This window comes from Giraffa tippelskirchi, chromosome 1 (assembly GCF_054371585.1).
Source record: "Giraffa tippelskirchi isolate mGirTip1 chromosome 1, T2T-mGirTip1v1.2.pri, whole genome shotgun sequence".
Taxonomy (NCBI): Eukaryota; Metazoa; Chordata; class Mammalia; order Artiodactyla; family Giraffidae; genus Giraffa; species Giraffa tippelskirchi.
Window position 1 is genome coordinate 137,202,396 of NC_137275.1, and position 17,398 is coordinate 137,219,793.

At 41.6% G+C, this 17,398-nt stretch overlaps 1 protein-coding gene across 6 annotated transcripts in view; it reads right to left on the reverse strand.

Annotated features, from left to right (window-relative positions):
* TEK (TEK receptor tyrosine kinase) overlaps window positions 1–17,398 on the reverse strand; it is a 100,416-nt gene that overhangs the window by 34,701 nt on the left and 48,317 nt on the right. For 5 of the 6 annotated variants that reach the window (XM_081497601.1, XM_081497593.1, XM_081497582.1 and 2 more), the window contains exons 3-9: window positions 15,453–15,563; window positions 14,193–14,345; window positions 9,160–9,291; window positions 8,364–8,504; window positions 6,521–6,649; window positions 3,013–3,164; window positions 1,144–1,288 (exon numbers count right to left, since the gene is read on the reverse strand). In XM_081497601.1, coding sequence (XP_081353727.1) covers window positions 1,144–1,288; window positions 3,013–3,164; window positions 6,521–6,649; window positions 8,364–8,504; window positions 9,160–9,291; window positions 14,193–14,345; window positions 15,453–15,563 — 963 coding nt within the window. Of the gene's footprint in view, window positions 1–1,143; window positions 1,289–3,012; window positions 3,165–6,510; window positions 6,650–8,363; window positions 8,505–9,159; window positions 9,292–14,192; window positions 14,346–15,452; window positions 15,564–17,398 lie in introns of all 6 variants that reach the window. The other variant, XM_081497608.1, reaches the window with a different exon arrangement.

A 17,398-nucleotide genomic window follows, 5' to 3' on the forward strand; every position in this document is an offset into this window, starting at 1 on the left:
AAAAGGAGTACATCAAGGCTGTATATTGTCACTATGCTTATTTAACTTATATGCCGAGTACCTCATGAGAAATGCTGGACTGGATGAAGCACAAACTGGAATCAAGATTGTTGGGAGAAATGTCAATAACCTCAGATATGGAGATGACACCACACTTATGGCAGAAAGTGAAGAACTGAAGAGCCTCTTGATGGAAGTAAAAGAGGAGAGTGAAAAAGCTGGCTTAAAACTCAACATTCAGAAAACTAGAATCATGGCATCTGGTCCTATCACTTCATGGCAAATAGATGGGGAAACAATGGAAACAGTGATAGACTTTATTTTGGGGGGACTCCAAAATCACTGCAGCTGGTAACTGCAGCCATGAAATTAAAAGACACTTACTCCTTGGAAGAAAAGTTATGACCAACCTAGACAGCATATTAAAAAGCAGAGACATGCTTTTTTATGGATGTGAGAGTTGGACTATAAAGAAAGCTGAGCGCCAAAGAATTGATGCCTATGAACTGTGTGTTGGAGAAGACTCTTGAGAGTCCCTTGGACTGCAAGGAGATCCAACCAGTCCATCCTAAAGGGAATCAATCCTGAATATTCATTGGAGGGACTGATGCTGAAGTTGAAACTCTTAATACTTTGGCCACCTGATGCGAAGAGCTGACTCATTTGAAAAGACCCTGATGCTGGGAAAGATTGAGGGCAGGAGGAGAAGGAGACGACAGAGGATGAGATGGTTGGATGGCATCACCAACTCAATGGACAGGAATTTGTGTAAACTCCAGGAGTTGGTGATGGATAGGGAGGCCTGGTGTGCTGCAGTCCATGGGATCACAAAGAGTTGGACACAACTGAGTGACTGAACTGAACAGAGAGGTCAAATTCATTTGCTCAAAGCCACACCCAAGTTTACTAGCTGTCAGCCATAAAAATCAAACCCAGGGCTATGTAATTCCGAAGGTCATAAACTTAATCCCTCCTTTCCATTTCAATGCACGTAATTTTTTTTCTTAAGGCTTAGTATCCTGGAGAACATCCAAAAGGCATTTTAGTGGTCAGACGGCATTTCTATCTAAAGGCAGCACCCAGCAATTCATAAATGCAGAACCATCAAGGATACAATCTCTTCCTCTGGAAAATGGAGCTTACCTTTAACAGAAACATTGAAAGGCTTTTCCACCATCCCAGCCACTGTGTTCACACTGCAGACCCAGACTCCTGAGTCAGGGGGCAGGATCCGGTTGATGGTGAAGGTAGCCACGGAGAGATGACCTGTGTGGTTAAAGTCTTTTGGCTGGAAAGGTCAAATACAAAAAATAAAAAAGAAACTTCTACAGAAGTATAAACACAAAGGTTCATAACACTGACCCCATCTCATTGTTAAATAAGAAGTTTTCTAGGAGAGATTAAGAAGATCAGTCCAATGCTTGTATAAGCATTGGCTTATTTCCAAAGCTATTGTAGTAACCCTGCAAGTTTATGTTGGATTGACGCCCTCGCAGATCCTGCTGTTGTATTTGTGTGTTTGGGAGTATGGGATAAACACTTCCAAGCAAAAAGTCTAATTCCTTCTAAACTGCTACTGGTAACATTTGTTCCTTTCTGGTTCAATGCAGTGATGGCTGGGTAAAAAGACAAAATGGCTTCTGAAGTGTTTGAGAGGCTGCTGAGTATGGATTATGGAAAAAGTCAAGGCTCTGAAAACACATGGGCCTGAGCTCACATCCCAGCTCTGCCAATTTTGGCCAATTGCTTGGGCTTCCCTGGTGGCTCAGACAGAAAAGAATCTGCCTGCAGTGCAGGAGACCAAGTTTGATTCCAGGCTTAGGACAATCCCCTGGAGAAGGGAATGGCAACCTACTCCAGCATTCTTGCCTGGAGAATTCCATGGACAGAGGAGCCTGGTGGGCTACCATCCATGGGGTCATAAAGAGTTGGACATGACTGAGTGATTCTCGCTTTCTTTAAACTTCACCCAACCAGTTTCCACTTCTGCAAAATAACTAACTAATGTTAAGTGAGACATGTGTAGTGTGGTCAGCCCTCACTAGAAGGCAGATGTGACTAGGAAAGGCCAACAAGATTTTGGAAGCTATCAATTGGCTCCTACTACACCTAGTGCATTGTTAAAGTGGAATCAGAAACATCTGATGTGTGAATATTCTGCATATTCTGCCTCTAAGACATCACTTGGATCTACCTTCTGGTCAAGTTGATTTTTGGTCATCTTTAAGAGAAAAATAAAATAACTAGTTCAGTCTTTAGATAATAAAATAAATCAATTTCCTGCAGACCACTTGTGACACAGAGAAATTTGAGGTGGTACCTGTCTCTGCTGCATTTGGCATTGTTGGGAGAGGGAAGGAAAACATGTGGGAAAGTAGCTTAGTCCTTATTTCTTTCAAGCAAAGAAAAACACTGTGGTAGCACCCTAACCAGTGGTAAGTGCCAGAAATGAATACCCAGTCTTGTCTCAGATGTGATACACACACACATACATATACATGATAGAATACTACTCAGTCATAAAACAGAATAAAATGATGTCATTTGCAGCAACATGGATGGACTTATTATCATACTAAGTGAAGCAAATTGGACAGAAAAAGATAGACATAATATCAGTTATATGTGAAATCTACAATATGACACAAATGAACTTATTTACAAAACAGAAACAGACTCGCAGACATAGAAAACAAACTTATAGTTTTGAAAACAAACTTATGGTTACCACTGAGGAAAGAGAGAGGGGAAGTGGGGGATAAATTAGGAGTTAGGGATTGGCAGATACAAACCACTGTATAAAAAAAAGGATTTAGGGTATAAGAGAGGGAACTATATTCAATATCTTGTAATAACTTTTAATGGAAAATAATCTTGAAAAATATAACTGAATTACTTTGCTATATACCTGAAAATAACACAACACTGTAAATCAACTATGCTTTAACATTTAAAAAAGCTATAATTTGTTCTACCAAAAAAAAAAAAAGAGAGAGAGAGAATAACTCTTACACGGAGCACTGTCCCATCTGGCTTCACCAGGGTCATTTCTTCATTAGCAGGTCGTGGCCAGCCAGATGCTTTGCAGATGGGGTTAAATTTACCACTGTTCACTTCTATATGATCTGGCAAATCCTCTATCTTTGGAGTCATCCTTGGCACACCTGAATGAAGGAAACAACACTGTGAAACCTAATCATTAACACAGCAGAAGTAGAAATTATGACGTAGTTACCATCTAGCAAGTCATGTACTAGGCAAGAAATTGGCAAGTATTTTATTGTTTTATCAGTACATAAAAGAGAGTTCCAGAAAAACATCTATTTCTGCTTTATTGACTATGCCAAAGCCTTTGACTGTGTGGATCACAACAAACTGGAAAATTCTGAGAGATGGGAATACCAGACCACCTGACCTGCCTCTTGAGAAACCTGTATGCAGGTCCGGAAGCAACAGTTAGAACTGGACATGGAACAACAGACTGGTTCCAAATAGGAAAAGGAGTACGTCAAGGCTGTATTTTGTCACCGTGCTTATTTAACTTCTATGCAGAGTACATCATGAGAAACACTGGCCTGGAAGAAGCGCAAACTGGAATACAGATTGCTGGGAGAAATATCAATAACCTCAGATATGCAGATGACACCACCCTTATGGCAGAAAGTGAAGAAGAACTAAAAAGCCGCTTGATGAAAGTGAAAGAAGAGAGTGAAAAAGTTGGCTTAAAGCTCAACATTCAGCAAACTAAGATCATGGCCTCTGGTCCCATCACTTCATGGGAAACAGATGGGGAAACAGTGGAAACAGTGTCAGACTTTATTTTTTGGGGCTCCAAAATCACTGCAGATGGTGATTGCAGCCATGAAATTAAAAAACACTTACTCCTTGGAAGGAAAGTCATAACCAACCTAGATAGCATATTTAAAAGCAGAGACATTACTTTGCCAACAAAGATCAGTCTAGTCAAGGCTATGGTTTTTCCAGTGTCATGTATGGATGTGAGAGTTGGATGGTGAAGAAAGCTGAGCACCGAAGAATTGATGCTTTTGAACTGCGGTGTTGGAGAAGACTCTTGAGAGTCCATTGGACTGCAATGAGGTCCAACCAGTCCATCCTGAAGGAGATCAGTCCTGGGTGTTCATTGGAAGGACTGATGTTGAAGTTGAAACTCCAATACTTTGGCCACCTCATGTGAAGAGTTGACTCATTGGAAAAGACTCTGATGCTGGGAAAGATTGAGGGCAAGAGGAGAAGGGGACGATAGAGGATGAGATGGTTGGATGACATCACCAACTCAATGGACACGAGTCTGTGTGGACTCTGGGAGTTGGTGATGGACAGGGAGGCCTGGCATGCTGTGATTCATGGGGTCGCAAAGAGTTAGACACAACTGAGCAACTGAACTGAACTGAATAAATTTTGGGGGCTAGTTGCTCTCAATTCCCATTAAAATGGTTACTAGAACCAGAATTCACACTCTTTGCCATAATGATGTATTTTCTCAGGGCCCTAGGGGATACAGTCTCAATGCTGAAATGGTCATCATCACCACATCTCTGCAGATCTTACTGTCCAGTCCCCCTCTTGCTTTTTAAGGGAATTTATTTTTACAAAAACAAAAACCAAAGCCAGTTATTCTTCCACTCTGCAAGCCCCTGATTCTCTGATCAACAATGTGATCATTACTTTTGATATCTGAGAGATGTCTCATTGATTGGGAAGACTGCAACTGGCTGATGATTAATTATATTCACAGTTACATCCAAGAAGTGAAGTGGAATAAAATTCCCCTAATCAATTTCTCATCAGTAGCCAAATAAAAAATACTGCTGCCAACATGGAAAGGAAAATAAATGTCTCTGGTATCAAGAAAGGCATCGGGATTCCTTACTTAATATCTGCAGAGTAGAGAATGAATAATCCTGAAATTTAACAATTATATTCTGAACTGTGGGGTCTTAGAGAGTTTTGGACCACGTATAGGACACAACTGAAAATGGTCCAACACTCAGTAAATAATGTAGGAGATGGACATGCACTTAAAACATTGGAAAAGTGGCTGAGTCCTTCCCAGAAAAACAGAACTGCAGTCATTTACAAGCTGCTCCATAGCAGTGGTGAGAGGAGGTGGGGGTCAAGGTAAATGCATCAATATTGATATTTTATATTGATATCCTATCTCTCAAGCCTAGAATGAAACAGGTGAAGTGTATGGAGCAGAAGAGGAAAAGGTCTAATAGCCACAAAGGTATTCTTTGATATATCTGCAGACCTGGGGAGACTATAATGAGAAAATTTGCCAAACCGTTTAGTGCACTTAGGTATTGGTGTTGGAATTCTTCAAAGTGCTCTAACACTTTCAACCCATACCTTTCCTTCTCTCTCCCCTTGCAGTTTTCTGCAGTTGGATGGAGGTTGGAGGTACAGGTAGAGGGTGTGGGGAAAAGGGGCTGCCCCCTGAAAGCCCAGAATCTGGGTCTAAGTTTGAGATTCTCACATTTTTTTGCAACCCGGCCTTAATACAGAAAGGAAGAAGTAGAACAGAAAAGGCAAATCATTAAGCTTGTTTGTTGCTCACTTTCAGTCCATCCTCTGACAGCCCCATGGCCTTTCCTCTCCTCTCTACACCCTCCCAGATTCCTACCCTGTAGCAAAGTCCAAATGCTGGGGTAGAAGGGAAAGTATAAAGCTGACAAGCTAAAGCCTTTGAGAAAACAGTTGGTATTTCTCTCCATACTTGTTCTGATGTTTAAAACTCACAGAGAAAAGACTATAAATGTCTTACTTACTCTGAGTGTAGATTTCACTGGACATATGTTATTTATACTTGTTTGACTGAAAAAGTAATATATGTTTATTATTTTTAAATTTTAAAAATATGCTTCTTTTGATTTCAAAAAGTATATTCTATGACAGGGGTTAGCAGACTTTCCTTAAAGGACTAGATAATAAATATTTTCAACTTTGCAGGCCATATGTTCTCGGTGGTAACTACTCAACCCTGTTGTAAGAGCAGCCTCACATGATATATGGTAAACAAAGGGGCATGGCTGTGTTCAAATAAGATTTTTAAATGAGAACAGATGGTAGGGCAATAAAAAGGAATGAGAAACATACTGATATGTGCTACAATATAGATAAACCTCAAAAACAGTCTGGTAAATGAAGAAAGCCAGCCACAAAATCTAATTTTGTAATTCTTCAAAGTAATTCTTTCCCTGTTGTGCATATCCAGAGAAAAATCTGGTCCTAGAAAAGACTGTCAAAGAGGTAGACAGAGCTCTCCGTGGCTGGTTATAACTTAATGTGCTACAAAGAACACGAGGTTCACTCCTTATGGGAAAGGCCAGTGTGAGAGTCCATAAAGAAGGTTCAGAAACCTGTCCTTTAGAACAGAGGATCTATTCTTCCCTAACAGAAGGAGTTTAAGACTCTTGGGCTAGCAGGGCAAGAATATGCCAGCAAAGCTGGGTTCAGACATGCTGAACTCGGCCCTGATTACAGTGTTACCTTGCTTTACCTTCTTTCTCACACTGGAGCCCTTGGCGTCCTGGAGAGCAGAGGCATCCTTGGAACCGATCGCATTTCTCCCCATTGGTGCAGCTGCACCTAAGCTTACAGTCTGGTCCATAATAACCAGGCTGGCATGCTGTCAACAAAGACATCAACAACTAGCGTTAATATGGGGGAAGGATGAAAACTCAGTCTGTAAGTGGCTAGTTTTATTTTTCTCTCCAAGCTATCAATCTTGCTGGTTATAAAAGGCAGTAAGTGATATATCTGTATTACCAAGAAATTAAAGGTTAGAGAAATTCTGATTCCAGGCAAGTTGAATAAGCACTTACCAGGCCACCCTTCTCAAAAATAACAACACAACACTACTTTGGAAATAATTACCTGAAAACATTGAAGAGTGATGGGGTGGGAGGGAGGATGGGAAGGACCAGGAAGATTCTGAGGGGAATTAAAACTTGGAATATGGGAATGGTGTGCTCCCCATTTTCCAGCTTTTAGTCTCATGGTTGACACAGCTGACACTATGTGGGGATGTTAGAACTCCAGAGAAAACCTGAAGTCTTACTGGTAGAGGAGTATTAGAGGACAGAGTCAGGGCAACTGCAGCCGCTTGAAATTGAGAGGGAAAATCTAGAAAGAAAGAACCAGAGGGAGGAAGTCTTAAATTTTTGGCTGCTCCCTGAACCACACATCTTAAGTGCAGGCTCAACACAGCCCAGCTAAAGGTAAAAGGAATCAACTGAGTCTAAGCTGATGCCTGGGAGTCAGAGTTTGCAGTTTTAGTCATCCCAAGTTGGTTGCCTTATAGGACATAACAAAACAAAATAAACACTCCTCAGAGGAATATACTCACTCCAGAGTCTCCTCACTGTAACTTTCACAATGTTTAGAATACAGTCAACACAAGAAGAAATGGAAGAGTGCCATGTAGTCCATCTCCCAGCAGTGCCAGATATGGAAAAACACTGACTCTGGGGAGCAAATACTGAAACATTTTTGAGCTCTGGCTAACTTACCACACTAGTATTTGTTAGGGAAGGTCTAGCATGTTTGGCTACAGATTCATGTTAAGTTGGGCTCTTCCTTTGGCTCAGTGGTAAAGAATCCGCCTGCAGTGCAGGAGATGTGAGTTCTATCCCTGGGTCAGGAAGATCCCCTGGAGGAGGAAATGGCAACCCACTCCAGTATTCTTGCCTGGAGAATCCCATGGACAGAGGAGCCTGGCGGGTTACAGTCCACGGGGTCTTGAAGAGTTGGACATGACTGAGCACGCAGGCATTCACATTAAATTACTGTGTGATAGTCAATATGAAAAGTTCATTGGAAAGTAGATAAGAAACGTACACCTCTGAGCTTCTTTGAGTAGGTGAAGCTAGTATCGCTTGACCAAGGTCCACAGAAGATAAGATCTTAACTTTCTCGATTTTCAAATCCCAAATCTTGTCTGGATCTGACATAAAAGTACTGATATTTATGATGCAGTGAAAAAAAAATAAATCTGTGCCTTTCCAACCCAAAGTGTGGTCTGAAACCCAGCAGCAGCATCTGGGAGCTTGTTAGAAATGCAGATCCTCAGTCTTCAGTCCAGACCAATAGATCAGAATCTGTGTTCTAATAAGATCCCCAGGTGATGTGTATTAGCAGCATTTTCTAAGTGGTCCAGAGTCTTAATACAAAAGCATAATTAACTTTGGATGAAAGTATCTTTGATTCAAAACCCTATAGCTCAGTATTGACAGCTGACTGAGTAGGCCAGGTGTGTCCTACACACCAATGTCTGGGAAGCTGGGTCTCCTTGGTCTACCTGCTAGAGACCCTTGTCTCTTCAGGGTGTGACTGGTCCATACCTTCATTGCACTGCAGACCCTTCCAACCTGTGGCACAGGAACACCCATAGGGGTCTGGGAGACAGAACACGAAGGACTTGCATCCCTCTGGTTCACTACACCTTTCTTTACAAGTTCTGCCAAATGAGTGCGGTTCACACGCTGTGGGAGAGAAAAAGATGATTCAGAGGCAAATACCCAACCCTTTGAAAGGCATGATTCTTCTTTTCAAGGGTCTCTCCTAGACCATTGAATATGGAAAATAGTCCAGTCTGAGCCATGGAATGGTCAGGGTAAAGAACTCTTATGGTCCACCTTACAGATAATGAAACTGCCTTTTGGACAGGACATAGGAGCCACTACTCCCAGTTATGCAGGTCATGCATTGCACAAACTGATGGAATGGTGTTCACATCAATGACGTCACAGATTTGTACACCTGTCACAACTTTCCCCTGGTGGCTCAGCTGGTAAAGAATCCACCTGTAATGCGGGAGACCTGGGTTTGATCCCTGGGTTGAGAAGATCCCCTAGAGAAGGGAATAGCTACCCACTCCAGTATTCTGGCCTGGAAAATCCCATGGGCTGTACAGTCCATGGGGTCGTGAAGAGTAGCTGAGTGACTTTCACAACTTTCCAGTGGTTGACAATAAAGAGCCTTCAGGAAAGGGCACCTTTTTTGAATTCACACAAAGGTACCATATGGTGTCACAGAGGCCATTTAGCGTCCATCCCGAACTGTGTACAGATCTAAAATTTGGATTCAGCAATGATGGATTTTAATCCACAAGGTACTCATCAAGCACTCTTAACTTACCCTTCTCACATGTTCTCCCCATAAACCCAGGAGGGCAAATGCATTCCCCAGTATCCTCATGGCAGATCCCATTGTTCATACAAGCAGTACAGATGCGGTTACATTCAGGTCCCCACTTCTGAGCTTCACATCCTTTGGTTAAGGAAAACAAAACTCTGGTGAGTGGAGCACATTCATTCCTCAAAGCTCTACTGAGCACCTGCTACATGTTAGCCACATGAGTAGACAAGGTGAATGAAAATAAATAAAACACAACCTCTGCTCTCAAAAAGCTACGAGTCCAATACGGGAAACAGACATGTAATGGAACATGATAAACACAAACCTAGAAGTACCCAATTATTTTTTTAACTTTTCATTTTATATTGGAGTATAGCTGATTGACAATGTTGTGGTAATTCTGGGTGGTCAGGAAAGGGACTCAGCCATACATATACATGTATCCATTCTCTCTCAAACACCTCTCCCATCCAGGCTGCCACATAACATTGAGCAGTATTCCTTGTGCTATACAGTAGATCCTTGTTGGTTATTCATTTTAAATATAGCACTGTGAGAACTACCTAATCTGTATTAGGGCTGGAATAGAGCATAAAGGAAGGCTTCCCAAATGTGGTGGTATGTAAGTTGAATCGGTAAGACCTCCTAAGTGACAAATAAGATAATGCTGGAGAGTGTGTTCCGGGTAAAGCCTAGCTTGGGAGGAAAACATGGTATGTTTGAGGAACTGCAGGTACAGTTAGAGACAAGAGCAGTGGTTTTCAAAGTGTGACCCCTGATGAGTAGCATCTCCATTATCTGGGAATCTGTTAGAAATGCAAACCCCAGACTCCTATCAATGACTTACTGGATGAGAAACTCTGGAGGTAGCTTAGTAACCTGTGCTTCACAGGTGTTTTAGATAATTCTGAGGCATGCCAAAGTTTGGGAACATCCAGTTTAAAGAATGTGGAGAAAAACCTAAATGATCCAAGAATCTGGAAAAGAATAGATACATGTATATGTATAACTGAATCACTTTACTGTACATATGAAACTAACACAACATTGTAAATCAGCCATACTTCAATATTAAATAAAAATTGTTAAAAGATGAAGAATGTGGAGAAGGGAGACAAGCTAAAAGGGGAAGCAGGAGCTAGTAGCACTCAAATATTTTTCAGGTAGAAAACATATAAGAAATGAAGCAAGATCCAAAACCGAAAGTACAAGAATGGTAAAACGCTTTCTAGATTCATATTTCCTGGCTCCTCCACTTCAGTACATGGTGGTTTGAGATTGTTAATTAGACCCAAGGATACCTTCTAATATAAGGAAAACTCAGGGGGAGTGGGGTGGGGTGACCTTTTGTGGTCAGGAATTTAATTTAATTTTTCTTCTGAAAGGAACTAATGTCTTTGTCCCTGAATATGAGTCTCACGCTGGTAAACTTGGACCTGTGCCAATGGCTTATAATATTTTTGGCAAGAACTCCTGGTTATCAGTATTTTCTCTAAAATAATCAGTAGGACTGTCAACACAGACACAGTCTTACAGGCAACCACCTAACAGATAAAGCTACAAAATGTCTCAAAGCTAATGTTTACATGCCTTCATGTATAAAGGGGAAAATCCTACACAATCAGTGATTTCTTGAAAGCCAGGCCCCAGATTATCTTCAGATGCTGAAAACTAATGATGACAGAACCCCGGGATGAAAGTGGGTCTCCTGTTACATTAACCTATGTACCAATCTGTAGATCTGTCACAGTTTCACTCTTAATCCTGGAAAAGAGAAAAGGATTAAGCTTGAGGAAATAAATGGGGTGATCTCTCAGGGATGAAGGCAGGAAAAGAGTTCCTTGATAAGCAACAAGTATGCAGTTCATTGTCGTTTAGTCACTCAGTCGTGTCCGACTCTTGCGACCCCGTGGACTGTAGCCTGTCAGGCTCCTCTGTTCATGGGATTTCCCAGGCAAGAATACTGGAGTGGGTTGCCATTTCCTTCTCCAAGAATGCAGTTAGGCCTCTGTTATTTTCTTCAAAATATAAAAAGGTTTTGTATTTTAGGAAACTATAGACTCATGGCATCCAAAGAGAAATCTTACAATCTTAATGTTTTCAAAAAATTTTTTTTTAAAAATTATATTGGAGTATAGTTGCTTTACAGTGTGTGTTAGTTTCCACTGTACAGCAAAGTGAATCAGCTATACTGTCATGGAGAGGATTTATGCTGAAAAGAAACCCTGTAAGTATAACCAGTTTGATTTTTAATACTCAGTCTTTATGAAAGAATACCACCCTTATGGCAGAAAGTGAAGAACTAAAGAGCCTCTTGATGAAAGTGAAAGAGGAGAGTGAAAAAGTTGGCTTAAAGCTCAACATTCAGAAAACAAAGATCATGGCATCCGGTCCCATCACTTCATGGCAAATAGATGGAGAAACAGTGGAAACAGTGACAGACTTTATTTTGGGGGGCTCTGAAATCACTGCATATGGTGACTGCAGCCATGAAATTAAAAGACACTTACTCCTTGGAAGAAAAGTTATGACCAACCTAGACAGCATATTAAAAAGCAGAGACATTACTTTGTTAACAAAGGTCCATCTAGTCAAGGCTATGGTTTTTCCAGTAGTCAAGTATGGATGTGAGAGTTGGACTATAAAGAAAGCTGAGCGCCAAAGAATTGATGCTTTTGAACTGTGGTGTTGGAGAAGACTCTTGAGAGTCCCTTGGACTGCAAGGAGATCCAACCAGTCCATCCTAAAGGAAATCAGTCCTGAATATTCATTGGAGGGACTGACGGTGAAGCTGAAACTCCAATACTTTGGCCACCTGATGCGAAGAGCTGACTCATTTGACAAGACCCTGATGCTGGGAAAAATTGAGGGCAGGAGGAGAAGGGGACAACAGAGGATGAGATGGTTGGATGGCATCACTGACTTAATGAACATGAGTTTGAGTAAACTCCGGGAGTTGGTGATGGACAGGGAGGCCTGGCGTGCTGCACTCCACGGGGTCACAAAGAGTTTGACACGACTGAGCAACTGAACTGAATTGATTCCTAGGGTTCAAATTTACCTGAAAAGATTGAAAAGATATCCTAGTTATGAGAAATGGACAAATGCCTTCAACTATACGTCATTTCTTAGTAAACATAAAAGAGGTAAAGCAGGGAAAATGTTAGTCATTCAGTCATGCCAGACTCTTTGAGATTCCAGGGACTGCAGTCTGCTAGGTTCCTCTGTCCATGGAATTCTCCAGGCAAGAATACTGGAGTGAGTTGCCATTTCCTTCTCCAGGGGATCTTCCCAACCCAGGGATTGAACCTGGGTCTCCTACATTGCAGGCAGATTCTTTACTGTCTGAGCCACCAGGGAAGCCCCAAGTAGGGAAAAGTACTTTTAAATGGGATGGTTGTGACCCAGCTCAAACTTTGTTAGAATGATTTTAGATATTAGCAGTGCTTTTCCAACAGTTTTACTGAAATGAGAGCAAAAGAAAATAAATATTCTTCTGACAGTCTGAAAAGGAGACAAGTTAGAGATCAAAATGTGTTCGAAGTCTTTTGCTTTATCTTAAAATTCATAATTTTAAATTCTAAACTATGCTAAGTCTTATTTGCTCTGATGTTAAAAAAAAAAAAGCTTTAAACCTTTTACCATGTATCAACATCTTATGTTTCTGATATTGTTGGGAAATTTTCCAATTTATCCTTGACTCTGAGCATGGAACATAGTGCTATATCACATTGGAGAGACCATCTTTTTATTTTTTTTAATTTTTTTAAGTTGTGAAAGTATGGTAACACATTTACATGAGACTTGGAAAATACATAACAAAGTTATATATAGTTCCACTATATATTACAATCATTTAAGTAGATATTTTAAGATTTTTAGTTGGAGTTTCAATATCAAGGTGGAGAGACCATCTTAATGAAGTGAATGCAAATTGTGTCATTGCCATTCAGATTCTCAAAGAAAGGAGATGAATGAAAGGGGATTTTACTTGCCCAAACTAGATGAACCACACTTTTCATAGGTCTATTGTCATATTGCAATACCTGTTTATCTATTTATGTATGTACCTGCTCTGCTTGAGAATTACTTGAGGGACAGTCATTCATCTTATTATCTTTGTATTCTCAACACCAACATAATGCCTGGCAGAGACTTATAATCCACACAGACTTGTTGAATGAATGAATGCATGAGTATAATGCAAAGCAAAACAAGTACTCTTCATGAATTAGGGGTGCTAATCATTAGAGAAATGACAGAGCATCCCTGTCAGAACACATAGACCCGAAGGCCTGAACATTTGATGTCCTGAATACCTAACACAACTGGGGAAAATTCAGGGAAAATTTTTTGCTTTCTAGAGATCAATTTTTGGTAAAAATGACTGGTGATAGTTACTCTCCACCTTGATGGCTATAATAGGGGGGAAACATTTTCACTAGCTCTAATACTTGTGTTTTTCAAACCTGAAAACAGAAAACACACTTGGGAGTTAAATGATCTCAAAAGTATGTGATTTATGGGGAACTTAGTGTTTAACTAGATATTAGACTAACCCAGAAGGCCTAAATCATCTCCCAGTAGCAGACACCTTTTGGTGGGGACTGTCCAGCTCACAGTGATTCCCATTTTGTCTGAGGAAACTGCTGCTATTCAAGTGTGAGGTCCTCGCTGTAGTATGTGGCTCTACCCCCGTCTATAACTCCTTGGTCTAGGCAAGTAGACACCTGACAAATGTCAGACCAATCTGACTCTTTATCTTGAGAGTTCAACATTTAGAAGTAAGTGAAACATCACTGAAGCTAAGTTAGGGTAATGGTAGCATCCTAGAGAGAGTCCACCCTCCCACACTGAAGTGCTGAGCTGCAGATCTTCCCTGGAAGATATTTTCCGGAACTTGCTTGTCAGCCTTTAAATCAGTTTTAAGAGTCTTTAGTATACTTCCAAGTAATCCCAGTTTTTGCTAAAGTATCCAGAGTCAGTTTGGGTTACTCACAACTCAAAATTGTAACAGCTACACCGTCACTTACTCCGGACTATGAGCCTGGTGAAGGCTGAGGTGAAGAGGTTTCCTCCTATGTACCTGGCCGAGTACACGCCAGCATCCTGGGGCTGAGCGTGAGGCAGATGCACTTCCAAAATGTCAGGGACTTCGTGCCGGGGCACCGAGTGGATGAAGGAACCTGTAAGGGAGAAGAATGGAGAACCATGGGTCACCCTCAAACACCCCTGTTCCCTTGTCTAGCCCCTCCACTTGATCAGCTTTCCCTGACCTGATATAGAAAATGTGCTCAAGCATATTAGATGTGGGAGAAGAATGAAAAGGTTGCTATTGAATGCTCTCCCAAAACTCGAGAAAAGGATGATGTTGGAGCAGATAGGTTAGTCTATGAGGTCCACCACTGAACACATGAAGATGAGGGTAGCCTAACGTTCTTATCTTCTGCAGGGAGAGGCAAACAGGCAAACCTGGGGGAAATGTCAGGTAACCTTGCCAACTTAATCAATTAAGAGACACCTAGAATTACTACTCCCATCTGTAAGTCTCACCCATCCACAGAACTCAGACTAGTCCCCACCAATATCTCAGCTGCATGAGACAATTGCCACCAGACGGTGCCAAACTGTAGTTGGACACAGACAGATTTGTTAGACCCCCAGAATCACCGCCAACTGGCATTCCAGGTTCACTCTGGCCTTTCCCTTGGCCTTGCAATCAAACAGCATCACATATCACATGGCAGAATTTGAGATCCCATGTATTACATCATGATGGAATTTTGTTGAACATTCACAATTCATGTTGTATATTCCCATAACATCTTATGGAAAAAATTAATGTTTTGGCCAACCCAATACACTGTAGGTGCATTCACATATGTATATAAATCTCCATTTTAATTTACTTAAGTAACCAAACTTGTTCCCTAAGACAGCTTCTATCATAGAATTTTGTTGGGCTTCCCTGGTGGCTCAGACGGTAAAGAATCTGCCTTCAGTGCAGGAGAACAGGGTTCAATCCCTGGGTCAGGAAGATCCCCTAGAGAAGGGAATAACTACTCACTCCAGTATTCTTGCCTACAGAATTCCATGGACAGAGGAGCCTGGTGGGCTATATAGTCCATGGGGTTGCAAAGAGTTGGACAGGACTGAGCAACTAACACTTTCACTTAGCAGCTTGACTTCAAACATCTGCCCCCCAGACTGAAATGAGATAATGACCCAATATTGCTTGGCTGTCTGATGTCTTACACAGCAGTGCGGGAATGAAACAAAACACATGGACTCACCATTTTTGTAAATCACTGCATCTTCTTCTTTAATCAATACCTTTTTGAAAGATATGTTCACATTATCTCCCCTGTCCACAGTCATGGTTAAAGTAGCTGGTAGAAAGGAAGCTATTAAAAGAGAGAGAAAAAATGAAATGAGAAAATGAGGTTACATAGCTTCTCCAGGAACAACTGAAACTTGAATCAGAGGATGAGGTCTGGGACTTGGCAGGAGTCAGGGGATTCTCACGTTATCTTAGAGAGCTACCCTGTGAAGGCACATGATGGCTTCTGAACCATGCTCAAAAGCACCTGGGCTTTAGGTACATCTGCTTGCTTTCCTTAGTACCTGACAACCCAGGCATGGCACTCTGCAAGACTCCCACAGAGATGCTGTGGGGCAGATGGTGATGAATGTGGACCCAGAGGGAGAATGGTGTAGATCAAAGAGCACTGTGAGCCCTGGAATTAGACAGTCCTGGGCTTAAGGTCACCCTCTGCCAATTTCTGAACCTCTTTGACCCAGTTACTTCACCTCTGAACACCTCAGCTTCCTCATCTGTAATTTGCAAGTAAAAGTATTTACCTTAAACAGTTGTTAGGAACATTAAAGGGCTTCCAAGGTGGCATAGTGGTAGAGTCTGCTTGCCAATGCAGCAGATGTGGGTTCAATCCCTGGGTTGGGAAGATCCCCTGGAGGAGGAAATGGCTACCCACTCCAGTATTCTAGTCTGGAAAATTCCATGAACAGAGGAGCCTGGCGGGCTACAGTTCATGGGGTTGCAAAAGAGTCAGACATGACTAAGCGACTAAACAACGACTGAACAACAACAAACATGAACATTAAATGATATATGCCAAAGTCCTGGGTGCTTAGAAGAGGTCAGGATCCTTCCCAAATATAAACAAAGGCCACGCTGCTGCGCTGACACATGCAGTGTGGCCATGAATGGTGGGAAGGCAGACAGGGGACCCCAGGGGCCTCTTTCCAGGGCTCCCTGTCGCCTGACTAGAAGCTCCATTTCACAATCTAACCCAAGTGGCTCTTACTCTGAGACATGCCCTTCAGCTCCTGTGAGAATTTTCCGTGACCATTTCATGCTGTTGTTCCTTTCTCTGTGGTTTGTTTATATTTTCTGCTCCTTTGTGTGAAGATTGTTTAGCTAACCATGGGACTTCTCACTCAGCATTGTATTCTGAAAGGGAACCGAGATTCCCCCTTCGGCTTAACTCCAGGGTGGTTGTTCTTTCTGCCCATTCTGTGGTTCTTTATTATTTCAGACTCTGTGCCTTTTAAGCTCCCTGTTTTGTGGGATCTGAACACAGTCACATGGCAGTGTTCTCCTGCCGCCCAGCCTGCCACCTCCTACCTTCATGGCTGTAGGCTGACTGCTCTTTGCTGAGGACTAATGAGGGGCCTCTACAAGCCAACCTTGCAACTTGGGCTTCCTGATGACACCAGAATCTGGCTCGAACTTTACACACAGTCAGATAATCGTGTGACTTGACTGGATCATGAAAACAATAAGCTCCTATGAACCAGGCATTGTTCTAAGAAACTTGCACATATTTAATTTTCATAATATCTCCAGGAGATAGGTAATACAATTATCCTAATTTTACAAATGAGGAAATTAAGGTACAGAGAGGTCAACAATTCTCTTCAAGATTACACCATGGGACAGCCAGGATTTGAAGCAGGTAGTTCAGTTCCAGAGGCCTCTCCTAAGACCTTTTTTTTTTTTAAAAAAAAGAAAAGTATTTATTTATTCTTTATCTTTTGATCACACTGCATGGCATGTGGGATCTTAGTTCCTTGACCAGGGATTGAACCTTGTGTCCCCTGCATTAGCAATGTGGAGTCTTAACCACTGAACTCCAAGGAAGTGCCAACATTTTATTTTTAAAATGAGATTACTGAGGCCTACATTAGAAGATGATTTGCTTGAGACCACTTGGATTGC